Here is a 20686-nt window from a genome sequence, read left to right as displayed (position 1 = left end):
GAAGCATTTATTCATGTAATCCTTCATTTCTTCTATGCCACTCTTTATTTTGTGCTCGACAGATTCCATGATCTGCTCGGAATTTATTTCTGTGGACTTCTTCTCTGCTAACTGTCGATGCTCATTAGCAGTTTTGTCTTGATTATGCCAACTTGGCTTTTTGTAGGCACCTAGCTCTGAGCTAGACATATGCGTGTTTTGCGACAGTGAGTGGTCTATCGTTTGTGACCATTGTTTCGCTCCGAAGCAAGTTTGCGTATAAGTATAGACCGCGGATGAGATAGGAGGAAAGTGGCTCCCGGTGCGAGAGAGAGAGACTGCTCTAACGAGAGCAGTCCGTCTCTTTCTAATGGGCGGAGCAACGCTTGCACATGCGCAGCAAACTGAGCGGATCGAGACAGCGAGTCGCGAAACCGACAACGCGAATATTTTTTTATTTAATTAAACAAAGTTGTTTTTTTATCATCGGAGTATGACAAATTCACTCCATACTATACAATAAACAAGTAGATGGACTTGCGAATAAATAAAAACGTAAATATTAACGCACCGAACCGTAGATAAGTTTAATAACTTTTTTTTAATAATTGCATGTTAATATTAATAACAAAAAAGTTAAATTATATACACCCCCTTATGACGAAAAATACTATTTAAATTTGTGATAAATCTATTGATATACAATATAAATATGCGACTCTTCTACTGAACGCTTATACGCTTAGACCCTTAGAAATAGAAGTAGAATCACTATTAAGCTAATTTAAAACCTAGTTTATTATACATAAACAAACTTAAACACAACAAACATTCAAACATAAGCCTAAACTACTGCGATTAAGCCCTTCTGGTCCCGATGATCATATGCGACTTTCGCGTTCTCTCTCCCAAGAGCTTCGGTGGCTGTGAGCGTGAAGGCGCGTGTCTACTCGTTTTGCCGCGCCGAGATTTTGAGTTCAAGCCCGACTGACATCGAATTTTTTTTTCATTTTATAACTATATAAATTAATAAACTATGACAGTAAAAATGTAATATTCTATTCATAATATAATATATATAGTCGTAGTCTGATAATCTTCAAAATTTAGCATTAGTTTTTGGCGTGTTTTAATAAATAAAATTGAAGATTAATATTTAAGGTGAAAACGTGCCATTTTTTATTTATATAACTATAATATTAGCATATACAAAACAAATATTTACTGATTGTAAAACAGCGTCAATTTATTGTTTCTGGTTCGCACTCTCTCTTTGAATTGTTGCATTGTAGAAGCTTTTTAATGCAGCCGTATTTGAAAAAATTGATTCAATATCAATTTTATCATTTGATTTCTATGATCAGATAGAGGCGCTTGATCATAGGCATGTTCATATTTTACAAATAGCGAATTAATCGGTAACGAACTCACTGTGTAAATAATGAGCTTTTCAAGCACATTTTTAACATAAAAGGAGCTTTGAACACGAAAAACTTTTTCAGCTATTTCACAGATAGTTATAACATCTTTTGATGCGGATATTAATTTGCCAAAGGTTTTTCGCCTTTGAAGTGTCGATAAAACTTCTTCGGTTTCTTCTGTCTCTAAACTTTTCAAGCATAGTTCGCATTGTATTTTCTTTTTCACCACTTCAACAACGGCGCCACTAATGTAAGCGATTATTTCTGAAACGTATTCGCTTAAATACAACCTCTTATTAATAATTAAGCCATATCTTTTTCTTTGGCTACTGGTTTCTGGTTCACACTCAGCTTTTCTGTAATTATTTAAGGATGATAAGTACAATGAAGTTACAATCAATATTGATATACTGTAACGTGCAATATAAATGTGCATGCACGTCTGTATATTATATATATATATATATATATATATATATATATATATATATATATATATATATATATATATATATATATATATATATATATATATATATATATATATATATATATATATATATATATATATATATATATATTTATTACATGTACGCGTCTGATTTTCGTACCGTTTTCTGTTTTTCGGATCATTATGATTTTCTCCTCCAATTTTAACATTAATGCAGTTTTCATCAGCCTTTTTTGTGCTAGTACTACTTTCTGAACTAGTCATCAAGTCTTCGTTATTACAAACCCTCGAATCTTCGGTGCAAGCTGCTTGATCCGCGTCGCTTCGAATCGTACAATCATCGCAATCATCAAGTGCGTAGTCAGAAGTATTCAAAGTAGGTTTGTCCAATACGTTTTTCACTTTATGATTTTCGCCGTTGTTTGTTATCGATACTGCTCTGCAATATATGCAATAAAATTTAGCGTATAGTATAGAAATATACCGATTTCATTTATGTTTTATTCTTGTTACATTCTGATTAAATATAACAGATATACGTGTGCGTTATGACAATGAAATTATTTCGATATAAGTACTCACGGACAAGTATTGCTCAAATTGCAAGAAGGTACTGCAGTCCTTTTTATCTTTCGTCGAGATATTAACTCAGTCTGGATATCAAAAAAATCTTGGGCAGTAAAATGATCGCTGCATACTGCCGCTGACTTTGCTACTGAATCTTTGCCAATAGCTTGCAACCACAATCCCTTTCTTTCTTCCGATGTTGGAAACCTATATAATTAGAGAAACGTTTAATGTACCTTTTTACCCGTTGTAAGGACATACACTTTCATTTATTTCTGTCTCAGCTAATTTAAGTAGCGCACACAAAATATTCACTTACGCATGAAACGATCTATTTTCATCTAGCTTCATCTGCTGAACACCACAAACACAACAAATACGCACCATAATAATGATCAATTACGCAAACTAACAAAAAACACGAAGGCGATTGTAATTTCACAAAACACTGAACTGATATCGAGCACGTTATCCTAGCGAAATGATTTGTCTTTTGTTATTGCCTGTCTAAGAGAAAAAACTTGCACTTACCTGCACACCCCCACTACCACCACTCGTATGGAACTTTTTAAATAATAATTCTAGTTTTCACATGTCCTACATTCTTCGTGGCAATCACATCACTAGCATGCTAAATTTCCCGAAATACATTCATTGAACAGTTACAAACTAATATTATAGTTATATAAATAAAAAATGGCACGTTTTCACCTTAAATATTAATCTTCAATTTTATTTATTGAAACACGCCAAAAACTAATGCTAAATTTTGAAGATTATCAGACTACGACTATATATACTATATTATGAATAGAATATTACATTTTTACTGTCATAGTTTATTAATTTATATAGTTATAAAATGAAAAATCTCGGCGCGGCAAAACGAGTAGACACGCGCCTTAACGCTCACAGCCACCGAAGCTCTTGGGAGAGAGAACGCGAAAGTCGCATATGATCATCGGGACCAGAAGGGCTTAATCGCAGTAGTTTAGGCTTATGTTTGAATGTTTGTTGTGTTTAAGTTTGTTTATGTATAATAAACTAGGTTTTAAATTAGCTTAATAGTGATTCTACTTCTATTTCTAAGGGTCTAAGCGTATAAGCGTTCGGTAGAAGAGTCGCATATTTATATTGTATATCAATAGATTTATCACAAATTTAAATAGTATTTTTCGTCATAAGGGGTGTATATAATTTAACTTTTTTGTTATTAATATCAACATGCAATTATTAAAAAAAAGTTAGTAAACTTATCTACGGTTCGGTGCGTTAATATTTACGTTTTTATTTATTCGCAAGTCCATCTACTTGTTTATTGTATAGTATGGAGTGAATTTGTCATACTCCGATGATAAAAAAACAACTTTGTTTAATTAAATAAAAAAATATTCGCGTTGTCGGTTTCGCGACTCGCTGTCTCGATCCGCTCAGTTTGCTGCGCATGTGCAAGCGTTGCTCCGCCCATTAGAAAGAGACGGACTGCTCTCGTTAGAGCAGTCTCTCTCTCTCGCACCGGGAGCCACTTTCCTCCTATCTCATCCGCGGTCTATACTTATTATGTCTATGAGTTGAAGTTGGGCCCTGAAGCACCTCATTGCTGGACTGTGCCAACAGCGAAGGCGTTTAGAAGTCCATTATAATCTTGGCTGGACCCTGCTGACGAGTCGGTAGAGTCTATGGGAGCGAAGGTTGTTAACCCTGATGTGTTTGCAGGTTGATCTGTGTTTGCCATCGCTGTGTCTGGAGGAGTCTGAATGCGCAGGCTTTCGCTCGATGTGGTGACCAGGGTCTCGTTGTCTTCATTTGTATTTTGTGACTTGATTGGTATTCTTGGAAACGTCATATTTCTTGATTTTGTAAGCCTCTTGTTGGCGTGACTTGTGGGCAAGGATAATTTAGGAACCTGCCTACCCGATCTGAGACGTAAATGCAAGTCACGTTCGCTCATGTGCAGTGAGGCGCAGTGTTTAATCTAACCTCGAGTGCAGATCAGACGTACAAAATTATTAAAATGACTAAAATGTACTCGCAGGTACATACATGAACAAAGCAATCTCTGTCTGCCTCACGCCTAATCTAAGATTGTCACCTTTTGAGAGCTTTCTTTACCTTATCTGCTGTTGCAGCTGGTTCAAGCACAGCGGATACGCTAGAGTCTGACGTGGTTGCTTTGCTGTACTGCCCATGTGTAGCTCGGTCCGAGAGGCAGTAACAACGAAAGGAGCCGTTGCCGAACTTAACGCGTTAGCGCTTGCTTGCCGCTTATTTGCGGATCAGCCGCGTTGATGAAGCCCAGGTAGTACCGCTTGCGAGGAACACAGTCCGGAAGTGGTAATTGCTGGAACTCCTGATAAAATAAAATGTGAGAATGCCGAATTAATAAATAAATTTTGACTGAATAGCGCTTGCGAGAGGCGCAAGTATTTGTATATTCGTATAGCGCTATTGTCTGTGTAAAAATAAAAAAAGAAAACTTTGTTACTCGCTTGAATCGAATTAGATTTATCGAATTCGCTTTGTATAGTGGCTACGCCGCGCGTGCGTGTCGATTCTGTGAACTAAAGCCGTTCGCACTGGCTTTCTTAGAATTGATTGCTTGCCGAAGCAAGATGGCGGCTTTGTGTGAAATCTCGCGCGCGCGCACTTATTTACCTTATAAAATAAAAAATGGCGATTCCCGCGTGAATCGCCGCGCAAAAATGATGAAAAGAATTTCCCGCTGCGTTGTCGAGGGGATGCTGGACTTATCGATGAAGGCGCCGGTGTCGGTGGCTTCCCGCAAAGCAGGAGTGATGCAATTCCCCCGGTGAAGGCGCCGGTGTCGGTGGCTGATAATGAAAAACTCGGCGGCGGCTGCCCCGCGAAACAATTATGCTATACCTTTATTGTTAAATAAATATTACACGTGAATCACAGTTCACAATTACAATGTAGCTAACTTTTTTTATATTTCAAGTAATTGAATGACAACGTAAAAATTCTTTTTTTTATAATAATTATTTACTTAAAACTAAATTACTTGGATAATATATTTGTTTACGACTAATCTTTGATTAGTTGATCACATTGTTCTTATAATATAATTTTTTCATAAGTTATTTCTTAACAATATTTTCGAAATTTTCAATGTTATTCACATTGAAATAAAACATAACTTTCTTATAAATTTTTTGTACTTTTCGCAATACGTAATTGCACCTCAATAAATTGAAATAATTAAGTTTCATTAAACAAACCTTTTCATTTAAATTTAAGACAATAAATAAAATAATAAAATAAATTATTAAAGTTAATAATTTGAAAGAAGATTAAAAATATCATACTACTTTTCAACGGATTTTTCCAATAAAGATAACATTTTTTTAGAGACTTTAGCTTTTAATTCCATTTGAACTTCTTTTTGCTTTCGGCTTTTTTCCTTTCTTCCAAAAGTTCTTGTAATATATCGCTTTGTTTCAAAGCTTTCTTCTTCTACCTTGTTGACCCAGTAAACTCATCTTCTGACTCACTATCAGAACCTCAAATAGATGATGCTGTTGATACTGGAGACATGTACACTTCATCTTTGAAGAGATTGTCCATTTCCTGTAATTATATGCACAATATTTTGATATTTATAGATTTTTTGAATAGTTTACAATGATATATTTAAATGGCATTACATTCATGTATTGAAAATCTTGTCTGTTGTTCCCACTTTTGTTATTATGGTCCTTAGTTTCCTTGTATACCTTTTTCAAGTACTCCATTCTTAGACGACACTGATTTTCAGTTACATTGTATCTATTTTGAACAAATACAATATGTACTTTATTCCAAATTTTTTGTTTCGTATAGCTTGGATCATTAAACAATTGTTTTATCTCCTGATACGTATGAAGCAATAGCAGTGTCATAGGTGTATTCCATCGTGCCACTGAAAATTAATTTGATATAATAAAATATACAATCTGATTTTGCCATTAAATTTAAAAATATTATTATTTGATCTGAGCTTACCTCCGCCATTACCAGTTTCATTATTAGTTGCTTTCTTGGATTTGTCGACAATCTACACATCAAACTCAGTAACATCATTGTAATTGTTCTTCCTGACTTTATTGGTTGAACTAGTTTGTTTATTGTATTTCCTCTTACGTAAATCATCACATTTTGTTCCTTGTTCATCATTGTTCTCCTCACGTCCAAAACTATAGTTTTCAGCATTATGAATTGGGGAATAAGATGAACGAGCCATGCTGCTGAGTTCATTTAATTTTTTTGCACTATCAATATATGGTTCCAACTCATTATCTGTATCTGAATCGGGCGAATCAGCATTCGATTGGAAGTTATTTGGCACAGACATAGTTTTTAAAGGCAATCCCGTTTCTTGTAAATGCTCTTTGTTGCTAGGACCAAGCAAGTTAGAAGGTGATTTCATTGCTGTTGACATTTTTACTATCTCACCATCACTCATCTTTTTCATATGCTGCAATAGTTGGTGTCGCATGTTATCATCTGTAAATAATACGCTTTTGTTGTCGATACTGAAGAATACAAGTTGAACGTTTTTGACTTACCATTTTTTACTTGATTGGCAACATTTGGGCTGACTTTTAGAAAGTATTGTATACCCGTATCAGGGTCTACTATATCTATCTCTACTTTATCGGGATTCATTCTTCCAAACAAAATCTGATGGATGTACTTTTTTGTAAGTATACGAAAACGTCAAATTATAGGTTATGTAGACGTCCATCTAGCAACCATGTCCATGCAACGGGCCGAGATCCCTTTAAAAATTTGCATGAAACAATAGTCGAATTATCGCTTTGCAGCTAAAATGTTCAGAACCAGGTCTTCACCACTTCCTAAAACACGACGAGGCGATAACGAGACGAGACTCAAAACGATCAACGAAAACAGCAGCCAAAACCCCGGAGAGGCTTGCCGGTATGAACACGAGGTTACATAGCTAGTTGACCTCGCGCGCTCACGCAGTATCACGATTCGCAGTACTGCCAGCAGCGCCAACAGCGGATTATATTGGAACGTTCCGTTTCGCATTTCAGAACTACATATCGGAACGTTCCGTTATGTCTCGAGAATCTCGAGACAAAACGGAATACACCCATTATAAATAAAAGTGGACCAAGAATTGTCTCTTGAGGCACTCCCGTAATTACATAAGTAACTAGTTATTATTTTGTGCGCTTTACCCCTTATACCGTAGTTATACAATTTGTCTAGTAAAATAGCATGATTGACCGTATCAAAAGCTTTAGCCAGATCTAGAAAGGTAATTGCTATTTGTTTGCTTTTGTCTAGTTTACTGTAAATTATGTTCGTGATATAACTTAAAGCATCTTTGGTCCCTATATTTTTTCTAAAACCATATTGATTTTTGGCTAGTAGATTAAATTTGTCAAAGAAGGATTGGAATCTGTTATATATTATATTTTCTAATATTTTTGCTAAATTAGATATTGACGATATTGGTTTATAGTTAGTTATCTCCATTTTGCTACCAGATTTGAAAATGGGAACTACCTCCGCTGATTTCAAGGCATCCGGCCATATTGATTTATCTATACAAAGATTAAATGTGTGTGTTAATGCATTGATAATTAAAGGTGATAGTACTTTCAGAGCTTTGGAGGGAATATTATCAATTCCACCATTTTTCATTTTCATATTCTGAATAATTTGTAGTATTTCTGAGTTATTAGTTGATTTGATAAAGATTGTATGAATATTAATCTTGGAACGAGTGAAAGAACTCAGAGTGAGTTCCAACAAAAGGAAAGGGTTGAGTGAGTGAAGGGTTCTTTTTAATTAACACACACGATTTCGCGGTACACAAAAGGCACTTGCTTTGGCGTAAAAACCCTCACGGTTTAGAGGGAAAAGCCTCAGCAAGTGTAAGCTTTATTGAAAATAAGGAAAGGGAAACTATACAAACAAAAGAAAGAGAACAGTGACTCTAAAAGAGAAAAAACTCAAGTGAAAGAACGCACGCAAACGCAAAGACGCGAGGTACTTTTTCCGCACGCAGAGAGAGCTCTCTTACCGCAAAGACGAACGCAAAAACCGCCGCTGAAGAGGGCGTTGAGCAGGCCTCGTCGTAGTCCGCCGCTGCTTCCGTCCTGGCCTGGAGGTCTGGAAGCCGGGCCGGGGGAGCGAAAGGATGGTCCGCAACCGTGCACCAAGCGCGCCCCGACGTCTCGGGGAGCCAGACGCTTGGCACGAGGGCAACAAGGGGTGTTGCCGCTGTTCGCTCGCCCCGAAGGAGTCACGTACAACACGTGGACACCTTCGCCAACAAACCTTAAGACTATCGCCTCGAGGCACACTCACACACTCGCACAAATACACACACGCGAACGACGCGATCGCAAATTTTCCGCTAAACACTACCAACACGGCACAGAACGAGGTGAACAGTGATAGCTCTGAGAAGAACAAGTCACTGGCTCACCGTCAGAAGACAAAAAAATCGAAAAGCGTAAGGAAGCCAAACGTGCGAAGCACTAGGCAGTCCGAACAGGAATCCGCGCGCGCGGGCCCTTCGCGCGCTCGCAAGCGGGGCCGGCGGCGCGCAACTCGACGCATGCGCGCGCGCTCTCAACGTCGCAACGGAGAGCGAGCAGCGGCGCGAAATTCATAAAGCCTAAATTTACACCTACACTACTTGAACGAAAAAACGAACTGAACATTGTATTATTGTTTATTGGAGGTAATTCTAATTTTTTACCCTGTGGGATAATAATTTTGTCGCTTAAGTCTTTTCCTATTTTACAAAAAAAGGAATTCATGTAGTTGGTAATTTGTATCGGCTCTTCAATTGTACAGTTTTTATCTATCGCTATTTTATTAATTATTGTATCCTTTTGCGAGTTTGTTCCTAACTTATTCTTAATGTGTTTTCAAAGTTGTTTAGTATTGTTACTGTTATTTGTAAAGAAATTTCTATCATGCCTAAGCTTTGCTTCATAAATCAGCTTATCTAACCTCTTGGTATAGTTCTTATACTCTACTTTAATATTATTATTATTTGGTTCATTGCGCATTTTTTTGTATAATTGTTCTTTTTTCTCGCACGAGACCATGATAGCTTTAGTGATCCACTCCTTTCTTGGAGTTTTTTTACTTATTTTCATATTAATCAGACTTTTAGATTTTTCTAAGCAATCCTGTATCTTGTTTATTAAGTAGGCTGTAGCGGAGTTGGGATCATGCATTGTTTCTATGATATGCCAATTTTTACTGCTAGCTATCCTCTGTAGTTTAGTGTAATTATAATAATGGCGAACAATCTCTTTTTTTGGTTTAGGTGGTTTATTCAGCTTTAAGAAGATTGGGTAATGGTTGGTAAATGGGATCATAAGTTTGAATGATTTAGTGTCAATAGATTTAGTTTTTATATAGATATTGTCAAATCATGTTCCGTTTCCACTACGGTTCTTAGGTCTTGTCGTGTGTCTAAATCCTGGGGCAAAACCTTTTTCTAACATGTTATTTAATAGTTCTTGGCTATTATTATCTTCTTTCATAATATCTATGTTAAAGTCACCAATGATTAAGTGATTTTTAAGATTTTTTTTTTTATATTGACGTATGTATTTAAGTTTGCTATGAATTCTAGGGAAGAGAGATCATGGCATCTGTATAAAGATGATAATTGAACATTGCTATTGTTAGTTAACGTTATTCGTGTGTTTAATATTTTGAGTTTACCTATTTCTATCACTTCTGTTGTTTCTGATATACCATCCTGTATATAAACTACTACCCCATCATTTTGATTCATTTTACCATTATTGTAATACAATTTATAACCTTTTAGTGCAAAAATTTGGCAATTAAACATCTTCCATGTTTCTGTACATACTATTATGCTAGGTTTAATCTTCAAACTTTCTTAATAAAAATTTCCAATTTATTAAAATTGGCATTTAGACTTCTGATATTTAGATGCAAGATATAACTGTCATTTTTGTATAAATTCTTATTAAGAGTTTTCAGATCAGGATATGATATTTCTTCCTGTAATACTTCCTTTTGTAGCTCTTCAATGAGGTCGATGTGTTGCTCCATTATTTATCTCGTTGCGTTTTTGTCCTCAAAGGTAGTATTGGTGCACTGGTGCTTAGTTGCGAATTCTTCAGAAGCTTACTTGGCGATTTAATTACCGTAGTGGTTTCTTTGTGAATTTCTTTGTGGATTTCTACCTTACCTAAGTATTTAGGTATAGTAGGTCTCATAGGATAATTAATTGTAAAAAATGCTAGGATTATATTTGAAATATTTATATTTACATTTTTTATTTTTTGAAGCGTGACAATATAATAAGAAAAATATATTTGGTTCAGAATTTGCGACGGTAAGATCATCAAATAGTCATAAATTCATGCTCATATAATTTTCCACTCATACATACACACACACAGTAGGATTGATCATGCGATGATGATCGCTGTTAAATTAATATCACAGACGACTTTCTTAATAATTATGCGTTATACTATCTCGCACAGGAATCTAGTGGCTATAGGCCTTGGTGCTTTGGATCTGATGCTTTCGTTCACAGTTGGTCCTGGCGATGCTATGTGCGATCTTCAGCATGCACTGCACTGGTCAGTAGCAGGCACTGTCAAAGATATAATCGTGTGGTGCTCATCGTTGCCAGGGTATGACCCGTCTATGATGTCGCTAGAAGATTCGTTAGCTATGTCTCTGAGATCAACCGGTGTATCACGTCACTCTTATCCACAGGCTAAAGATTGACCTATGCTTACACACAAAAACTATCGAGGCGAACATTAGTCCCGACTCGTTACAGCTAAGACTCTAAAACTTACTTCTTCTCGGGTTTTTGTGATGTGTACGTCATCTGGATTTCTCTACAAATTTAATTGAGAACCCGAAGCGACCTTCTCGGTCTCTCACAGCGTTCTGGCGACGCAGCGCGCAGATTTTCCTTAAACTAGTTCGCATCTCACACACACACCATTATTCTATACGCACACACACGTAATTGGTTATCCCTACTCTTCGTCTTTCTTTCTCGGTATCGAGGCGTCATTTAAAATCAAATCAACTCTGGAGTAGGTACGATCCGTTACACAGTCATATCTATCCTGGTAGAAAATTGAGCAGCGAAACTGGTGAGCAGACTAGTGACTGGCCAGTGCTACTGGCCAGTACGAAGTACAAGTCACTGGCTAAGAACTGCCAAGTATAATTTATACAAATCTATTATACGAATAAACAGGTATAATAAGAAAAATCAAAACATATTTAATAACGATAATTATTTTTAATTAAAAATCTACTTAAATCTACCATTTACCCAAATAATTGTGATAATTTTTCAAATGTACGTGTTAAAGAGGCAAAAAGAACTTAACCTTGTATGCTACGTAGTGTATACTACAGGTGGTACAGGCTGTCTGCTTATATCTTACTTATATTTATATAGCAGCACAATCAGCACCTAACCATACACACATACATATAAGAGTATATACCAGATATAGTATACAGGTTGTATATGTTGTCTGCTATATGTTATACAGCAGAATAACAGATAACACTAAACACAGTTCTCACATTCTCAGTCAATGTTAAAAATGATATGGTATTCACTGACTCAATCATTGTTGATTAAGTGTAAATTATAAAAAAGTGTCATCTATTTGCCCAAAGTCACCAATGATGAGGTCTGGCATGTTGAAACAACATATTTAGTTGAATTCATTCTAGCTGATATGAATTCGTCTTTCATGTATAGACCCACCTGTATATTTTGCTGCCAAAGCCATAGGGTTCAAGATCAATAGCCGAACCAAGATGGTTAAGTAAAAACTGGCATGGCAGTCAGTTTTTAAATAATTTAACAAGTCTTCACACAAAAGAACAGACATCCAACTTTAATATCATGGATTTAGCATGATAATGATAGTACTTGGACATTGACAGAAACTGGCTCGCATACTGATGAGGTTGAAATATCTGTTCAAACCTCATCGTTGGTGACTTTGAGCACATCAATGACACTTTTTACACAGTACTTGCACTTACACAACACAAAGTCAATCAGTACTGCATACTTGTACATACTTTCATATATGAGTGTATGCATCTGTAGGGTTAGGTTGACCCTTTTGACACATACCTTTTATACTAAAAGTTTACATTGTAAAATTGTCAAAAAACATATTTTTGATTATTTCTTTTGATTCTAAGTCATTTTTAATAATTTCCAATGCTAAAAATGGTAAGAAACGCACAATTGTTATTAGTTCTATTTTGAAGTCTGATTCCCCAGTCCTTGGCCAGTGACTGTCAAAAATCTGACGAAATAGGCACAGCACTGGCCAGTTCAATCTGAACTGGACAGTGACTGCTAATAAACTGCTGAACATTTTTACCAGGGTATGTATCTGTTTATCTTACTTTTTAATATTGCACATTTCTCTGTGTCATTGGCCATATGATTAACCTCAAACTTTGTCTTATATTTAGAATTGCTGAAGAAACAATTGATACATGTAGAATTACTTGAATTATCACATTGCATGGTTAAATGCTCTCCTGCGCATTTTAGACAACAGGGTTCATTTCTACATTTTTGCGAATTATGCCCAAATCTTCCACAATTGTAGCATGGCTTGATGTTTATTAAGTCCCCCACTTTACAGCTTTAATAACCAATAAAAATTCTATTCTGATTATCTTTGATGTGTTTATATATTATTCTCGGCACTTCAATTATTATACTAGATATTTTTGTAGAATTATTTTTATTTATATGTAATACTTTTCATCATACTCATTAAAATGTCTATTATTCAAGTCCTTTTCCAGATCTTCAAGATTCATTTTATTGTAGTTATCCACTCCAACTATTTTCATTTTAAGTGACTCTATTTTTTCAATTGTTGTTTTGTAGTTATTAGATAGTTTTCTACTCAGTAACTCTATTGTAGCCTTGGCACTTTTTTCATGCATACTTTTTATTTCTATCTCACTATCATTTATTGATTTTACTTGTTTTGTTTGTATGTCTTTTTTCTCTATTAACAGATTGCATACTTTTTTCGAAAACTCTTTTGGATCTTTGTTTTCACTCTTAAGACTCTTGACAATGATTCTTGGTACTTTTTGACTCTTGATAGGTTGTCTATTTGCCATTATATCAGCATATGTTTTTTGATTGTTTCTTACAGGAGCTGTCTCATTCACATTTTTTCTCTTTTCCCATAGTTCTTTTAACAGTGCATTTTTGTCCATTAATTCTTCATTCAGTTGTTTCAATAGTTTATTTTCAACATGCAGATTTTCCAGTTCTGAATTTTCCGAAAAGGTTGAAGTGTTGGTTTTATCACTTTCATGTGTTATAGAGATTTCATTTAGTATTTTATGTTTAATTAGATCTTCTTTAGTATTTTTGATACTTGCAATTAAAATTTTTGCTGAATCATTTAGCTTAGGCTCTTGATCTTTCAAGGTTATGTTTAGCTCCACGTGTTCTGTTGTCTGTTGTCTTTACACTTGTCGTAATCACTTTTATGATAAACGTTTTCACACACTAAACAAATTACTACTGATACTTTCTGCCTTGGGTGGCATTTAAATACTTTATCAGGAGGGACAGCCGGAGGCTCATCACCTTCCGCCATGTTGGAAACTGAATATGTAGCTGTATATTTTTGTAAAATGTCTCGCAACGAAAATTGACACTCATCACTGTTCTCTACAATATAATTAATACCAATCGCGTTGAAATTAGTTGATTCATTTCTGTTGACGGATAACATTTTAATTAAGCAATAATATTATCGATCGTATGTTGCTTTGCGATATGCTTACATACTTGATCGAGCCGTTACAATTTTCTGAACGAAGAAAACACTTATTCGCAAAATCGAAATTACGTCCATCATGACATCGTTTTCGGGTATGGTGCCATGCTTCTGTCGAAACTGTTAACGCAATTTTAATATCGGACTGCCTTAAATATACTACTTGACACGACTTGTGAACGGTCATCTGGCGTCACTTCTGCATCTTAAGGTTTTTTTTCTTTACGTTTTATACTGGCTTGTTTCAAAGTTCTAATGCCTCGTTCTTTGACTACGCAAGACGATCGAGGGATCTATAATAATCTTATCGCATAGCAAGCAAACATCTTTACTCGCTTGCTCAGCCGTTTTTGGTTGTACACTTTGGGCATGCCTGCATGAAAAATACATTATTTATGTATAAGTGAATTTATTACTCGCTGTTTATTTTTAATGTCAAGAAAAATTATCAACCTCTTTGATGATATTTAGATCTTGTGATTGGCCATAAGGTACCAATTAACAACAAATACTGGTAGTTATACCTAACTGCTAGAAAAATTATTGATATAATTATTTCGCCCAGATATGTTCAGGCAGATTTATTTATTTTAAGAGCTTTAATGAGAAAACATAACTCTTCTTATGTAAATTTTTTTTGTGATTTGAAATCCAAAATGCATATGCTACTTACAGCATTATGTAGAAGTTTTTAAGCTTAACGGTCCACTAATTTGGGACTTTTGGGCTATGCCATTTGAAAGATTTAATAAATTGTTAAAAAATATTGCTGTCAATACTAACTTGATGACCGCGGGATTTCTCAGGTCTGCCACGGACGTCAGTGAGGGAATTGAGGGTGGTGGGTGCGTAGACAAAACCGAAAAAAACACTTTCGCTAAACTCGATTACGTGGCGGTAGAGAAATCGACAACTAGCTCGTTGTTGCAGTGTGCGCATTACGATAGGAATTTCGCTAAGACACGCACGTTAGTCCAGGTGAGATCTACCCTGTTACCGCTCGGGCGTTCACTGTGCGTAGCACGAGCAAACGCGCCGCCCCATATGCACTGGGCCAATGCTTAGCATTCGCCTTTAAGCGAGGTTAAGCGGAGGTGCTCCTGTTGCCCTTAGCTACGAGTGTCGCTTCTTGGCGAGAGACGAGGAGACGTCGTGAAGACGTTCGTGCGTGCACGAGAGAGCAGCGTCCGTATGGACTGACTGGGCCCCTTTATAACTTCTCGCGGAGCTACAGCGATGCGCGCTGATTGGTTGGTTGCGATGTGGGAGCAGCAAAAACGTTGCCTCTCCCGGCTCTGAGAGCTGGCCGCAGCTAAGGAGTCGTTCATAAAAAGTCGCCTACTCAGAATTGTGCAGCTGAGCTCGCGGATGTCAAACTGCAATATCAATTTGCCATGAATGATTGCACTTCGCATGCAAATATGCATTAGCCAAACAGTACAAAATTTACAAAAAAAAAATCAAATCAAAGTTACGCTTGGAACTGAGCTTAAAAAAGTAGATCTCGAAATCAATAATATACTTCCAAATATATAACACGCAACTACATACAAGCAGGTCGAAATTTAAGAAAAAACATATAAACCAGAAATGGTATTAGTCATAAGAGTAGATACAGAAATAGGTCCAACAATAACAATAATATCGAAAATTTATGAAATACATGGACTCATCTATTTTCTCTTGAATGAAGTCGATATTATATATTTTGATTTTCATTACCACGCTTATAAAGTTCAATCAGTACAAAAATCAGGTCAATTTTATATTGCTACAAGATATCAAATATAATTTATAAAAAATTGTGATATAATAACTTATTGTAAACAACATTTTTCTATTTGTATAAAATGTTAAAAAATATATGTAAATTACTAACGCTTGTTACAATTTCATTTAACCCACTATGTTTAATTTTCTTTGTTTTTACTATAAAATATTGGGAAAATAGTCCGTTTTTACATTTTATTGACGCGCTTTTTTATAACGATTTTTTAGGTATGAGAATTCAATTTTTTTCTGATAAATTTATTGAAAAAGTTCATGTCAGTAAATTGCTTGATATGTATTTGAAAGAAAATAAAATTACCTAATTGCCTATCTTTTTACCGCGAAAAATTCTTATCATCGTTTATGGTTGTTATTATACGCCATAAAGTGGAAGTTATTAAAACCGTTTTAAATCGAAAACTAAATGTTGAACCTTTCTAAAGAACAAAAACATGATTATTGGAGGTTATTAGAACCATATACCACTATAATTTTTTAGTCCTTTTATGGGGCGGATCAGGAGAAAAATATTTTAAAAAATGGAAAAAGTCGTTTTTCTATGGGCACGCGATAAGCGGGGTAAAAGGCAATAATCAAGTTCAAATTTTGGATTTAGTTAGCATTACATAGCATTTTCATCCCTTTCTTTAGATATTTGTTTGATAAGATTATTTTTTCCCTTCGCCGTTCTATAAAACTAATGATCCTATCGTACAGAGCAGTAAATAAGCTTCGAGATCAACATAGCAATATTTGTTTACGAATAGGTCTGTGTTGCGCAGTACGAAATTCAAAAAAATCACTTTAGGGCCGAGTGACCACAGGCAGAGTGGACAACCAGATTTATTCCACGTTTATGTTAAAATATAAAAAGAAAATATTTTTTAATTTAATTAATTAATAAAAAGTTTATTATTAATAAATAATATAACATGAAAGATAAAAATATATATTGAAATTCACATAATGCGTGTGAGAAATATTGCGAGCATACGCGTTTACATTTTCCCTACGCCACGGTAGGAGCGATACACGCGCGGCGCAAGGAGGCCACTGACATACCGCTGCGTCTCTGCACTCCCACCTATACGTCGGGATTATTGGAACGCAGCGTATACATCATACCGCAGCGCCTAGATCTCCGAACAGCATGTATACACAGTCGATACATAGCGTTTAAAACGTCTCTCCTATAAGGCTGCGTCCACAATTGAGCGTATACGTTAGGGTTTACGTAGAACATAACGTTTTGGGCAGTACTGCCAATCCACTGTAGCAGACTGCAGTTGAAACAAAGGAACACACCTGCTCAAAATTTAACCTATAAAACTGTTTAAATTTGAATTGTATGGTAATAAATTGTAAAATTATTTTTTCAAATAAAATTATAAAATTTTGTAAGAGAATGTATTATAATAAATTAGTTTCTGATTAAAAAAAAGGTCTACCACTATCTCAAAAAAGGAAGGGAGAATAAAAAATAACGCACATTTCCAAATGAAAATTTTATTATTATAATTAGTTAAATAGCATAGGCAATGATTGTATGATTATGTTCTTCATTGTATAAGTAAGCGATTAATAGCTTCAAATTGAAAGACGAATCATAGGTATTTTATTTTAAAATAACTTGAAATTTTGCTCATGCTAAAATTTTGTCCAGCATACAGTTTATAATTAATTGAACATAGTTTTCACATTAAATTTGGTTTACAATATATTGCTTCAATCATCAGAAAAGCCATTTTGAATTGATGACTTGCAAATAAGTATCGATGGCCAGTTTTGTTTAATTCTTCTCTATGACTCTTTACTATTCGATATTCTTGATGATAAAAACTTTGGGCTAAGTTGTATAAAACATGCTCTAATCTAAAATAATAAACACAAATATTTTATTTACTGACTTAAAAAACTACTGCTGTTATAATAAAAATTATCTACCTAAATGTGTAGCCTAATAAATGATCTGCATAAGGTAAAAAATAAAGAGTTTTTGCTGGTAACTTGCATGCAGCACAAAGATTAGAGCATGTTTTATACATCTTAGCCCAAAGTTTTAGCATGAGCAAAATTTCAAGTTATTTTAAAATAAAATACGTATGATTCGTCTTTCAGTTTGAAGCTATTAATCGGTTACTTATACAATGAAGAACACATAGTCATACAATCATTGCCTATGCTATTTAACTAATTATAATAAAATTTTCATTTGGAAATGTGCGTTATTTTTTATTCTCCTTTCCTTTTTTGAGACAGTGGTAGACCTTTTTTTTAATCAGAAACTAATTTATTATAATATATTCTCTTACAAAATTTTATAATTTTATTTGAAAAAAGAATTTTACAATTTATTACCATACAATTCAAATTTAAACATTTTTATAGGTTAAATTTTGAGCAGGTGTGTTCCTTCGTTTCAACTGCAGTCTGCTACAGTGGATTGGCAGTACTGCCCAAAACGTTATGTTCTACGTAAACCCTAACGTATACACTCAATTGTGGACGCAGCCTAAGCCTACGTATTGAAAGTTTCGAGACGTAGCGTTTAAAAATTATTTTGCGTGATGCAATATTTTTACATACTTCTACTGTAATCTTTCTAGTAGCTAATTCACCGATCTGATAAGCTACTGATATAGAAAAGATCTCATCGCCCGAAATTAAATATCTGTAAGAAAAAATTTTTTTTACTTGAAAAACAAAGTTGAAATACAAAATTTGTCGAAGTGGAAATAAGCAAAGAAAAGAACCTTAAAGTGACAGCGAGTCGCAGTCCAGTAAAAAGTGCTTGGGATGATTTTTTATCAACAGCGGTTCAATGATGTGCAATATATATATAATCAAATGCATTAACTTCCATTCCAAAATATCCATGACATTTTTCAGGATATTCTCGCAATTTTAGGTACGTGGTACAAAATTGTAATTAGTAATACTATATATACTATAATAATACTCCTAAAATGTTCCTCATTGAATTCATAGGATGTACCAACCACCTTCGTCTGAGCCACCTATCATTTTTACGTTTTCTGCGTATGAGCATAAGCATCAGCAGAACGGTAATGACACTGGGTATATATGTGCAAATCCACGACCGACAGTACACAACTTGGGTATTGAAAGTTGCAAATTTCAAATTGAGGGCACGCTTACCAGACCAACTTGTTTTGGTTCTTTGGGTCACCTGGAGTGAGAAAATTCCCGCGTGCATCGCCGATTGCTTGCCAAACTTTTTTGCGGGGCAGTTGAAATCCTCTTATGGGAATTTAACGTTAACGAAAATTAGCCATAGTTCAACTTTATCCATTCAGTGTCTGAAGGTGTAATCCAAAAATGTGTATACTAGGATGCAAGCATCAGAAGAGAGCTTTAATTTGAGGTCTGGTGAGTTAAAAATAGTTGCCTACGTCAACAGTTGTCTAGGCTTGAAAATAGTAAATAGTCACGAAGAGTAATATGTTTTACGAAATTCAGCGATTTTTCTCTTATTCTTAAAATTCTTATAACTTTTGATCCGAGCAGCCGATTTTAATCATCCAGGGCTCAAATTAAAGCTCTTTTCTTCTATCTTCGTTTTAAAAAATGGATTAACATTTTAATTTTACGATCAGCTATGTATATGCCTATCAATTATGGCCGTTTTCATCGTCATGTATATAGCTGATCGTAAAATAAAAATGTTAATCTAAATTTTTAAAACGAAAGCAGAAGAAAAGAGCTACAATTTGTGCCCCGGATGGTCGAAATTTACTGCTCGGATAAAAAGTTATAAGAATTTAAAAAAAAAAAAGAAAAATCGCTGATTCTCGCCCTGGTAGAAAATTGGCTGGATGATCTGCCCGCGAAACATTTGCTGCGCAGATTTTGGCAGATTCGGCCAGAATCTGGCCGGGAAGTTGATTTTAAAAAGAGCTCCTAACCTTAAATCATAAAAGTGTACCATCCTACAATAAATAAGAACTTTGTAAATATTGATGGAACTGAGTCCAGTTTTGTTATTCAGGGGTTTTTGGGGTTGCTAAACACGAATATCGCGACGGAAATACTCTCCGAGGTACCGAGGTACCTGGTGCCCAGGGTGGGTAGTATCAACGTCTTTTCGTAGAGTTTCACGGAAAATTAACAAAATATTTCGTCGAGACTCTTTACCCGGGGGTTTTCGAGGTTGCAGAATACGAATATCGTAACGGCAACGCTCTCTGAGGTACCTGATGCCCGGGGTGGCCAGTATCAACGTCGTCTCCTAGAGTTTCACGAAAAATTAATAATATATTTCGTCAAGACTCGTTTATTAGAGGTATTCGAGGTCACAGAACATGAACATAGCGACGGCAACACTTCCCGAGATACCTTGTGCCCAGGGTAGGCAGTATCAACGTCGTCTCCTGAAGTTTCATGGAAAATTAATAACGTATTTCGTCGAGACTCGCTGATTGGAGGTTTTTGAGGTCGCAGAATACGGATATCATGACGGCAACGCTCCCCGAGGTACCTGGTGCCCAGGATAGACAGTATTAACGTCGTCTCCTGGAGTTTTGTGGAAATTTGATATTAATTGAGTTAAATACGTTATTCAGGGATTTCTCGGGCCACGGAACATGGATATGGTGCTATATTTGTGTCGTTGCTATATTTGTGTT

The 20686-nt window shown here is 35.3% G+C and overlaps 2 protein-coding genes across 2 annotated transcripts; both read right to left on the bottom strand.

Moving 5' to 3' along the window:
- Positions 1 to 1278: 1278 nt before the first annotated feature.
- LOC116415796 lies at positions 1279 to 2363 on the bottom strand. The gene is made up of 2 exons (XM_031921033.1): positions 2012 to 2363; positions 1279 to 1756 (listed from the first exon to the last, which is right to left on the bottom strand). Exons 1-2 carry the CDS (start codon positions 2113 to 2115, stop codon positions 1279 to 1281), a joined length of 582 nt encoding a protein of 193 aa, XP_031776893.1. The 5' UTR covers positions 2116 to 2363.
- Positions 2364 to 5285: 2922 nt separating this feature from the next.
- LOC103317390 lies at positions 5286 to 7406 on the bottom strand. The gene is made up of 4 exons (XM_031920937.1): positions 6984 to 7406; positions 6421 to 6921; positions 6084 to 6337; positions 5286 to 6006 (listed from the first exon to the last, which is right to left on the bottom strand). The coding sequence occupies exons 1-2, from the start codon at positions 7081 to 7083 to the stop codon at positions 6473 to 6475; spliced, it is 549 nt and encodes a 182-aa protein (XP_031776797.1). The 5' UTR covers positions 7084 to 7406; the 3' UTR covers positions 5286 to 6006; positions 6084 to 6337; positions 6421 to 6472.
- Positions 7407 to 20686: the final 13280 nt, after the last annotated feature.

Source organism: Nasonia vitripennis, chromosome 1 (genome assembly GCF_009193385.2).
Source record: "Nasonia vitripennis strain AsymCx chromosome 1, Nvit_psr_1.1, whole genome shotgun sequence".
In the NCBI taxonomy this organism is placed as follows: Eukaryota; Metazoa; Arthropoda; class Insecta; order Hymenoptera; family Pteromalidae; genus Nasonia; species Nasonia vitripennis.
Note: the sequence above shows the minus strand (reverse complement) of the source record. Positions and strands in the feature narration are given on the sequence as shown.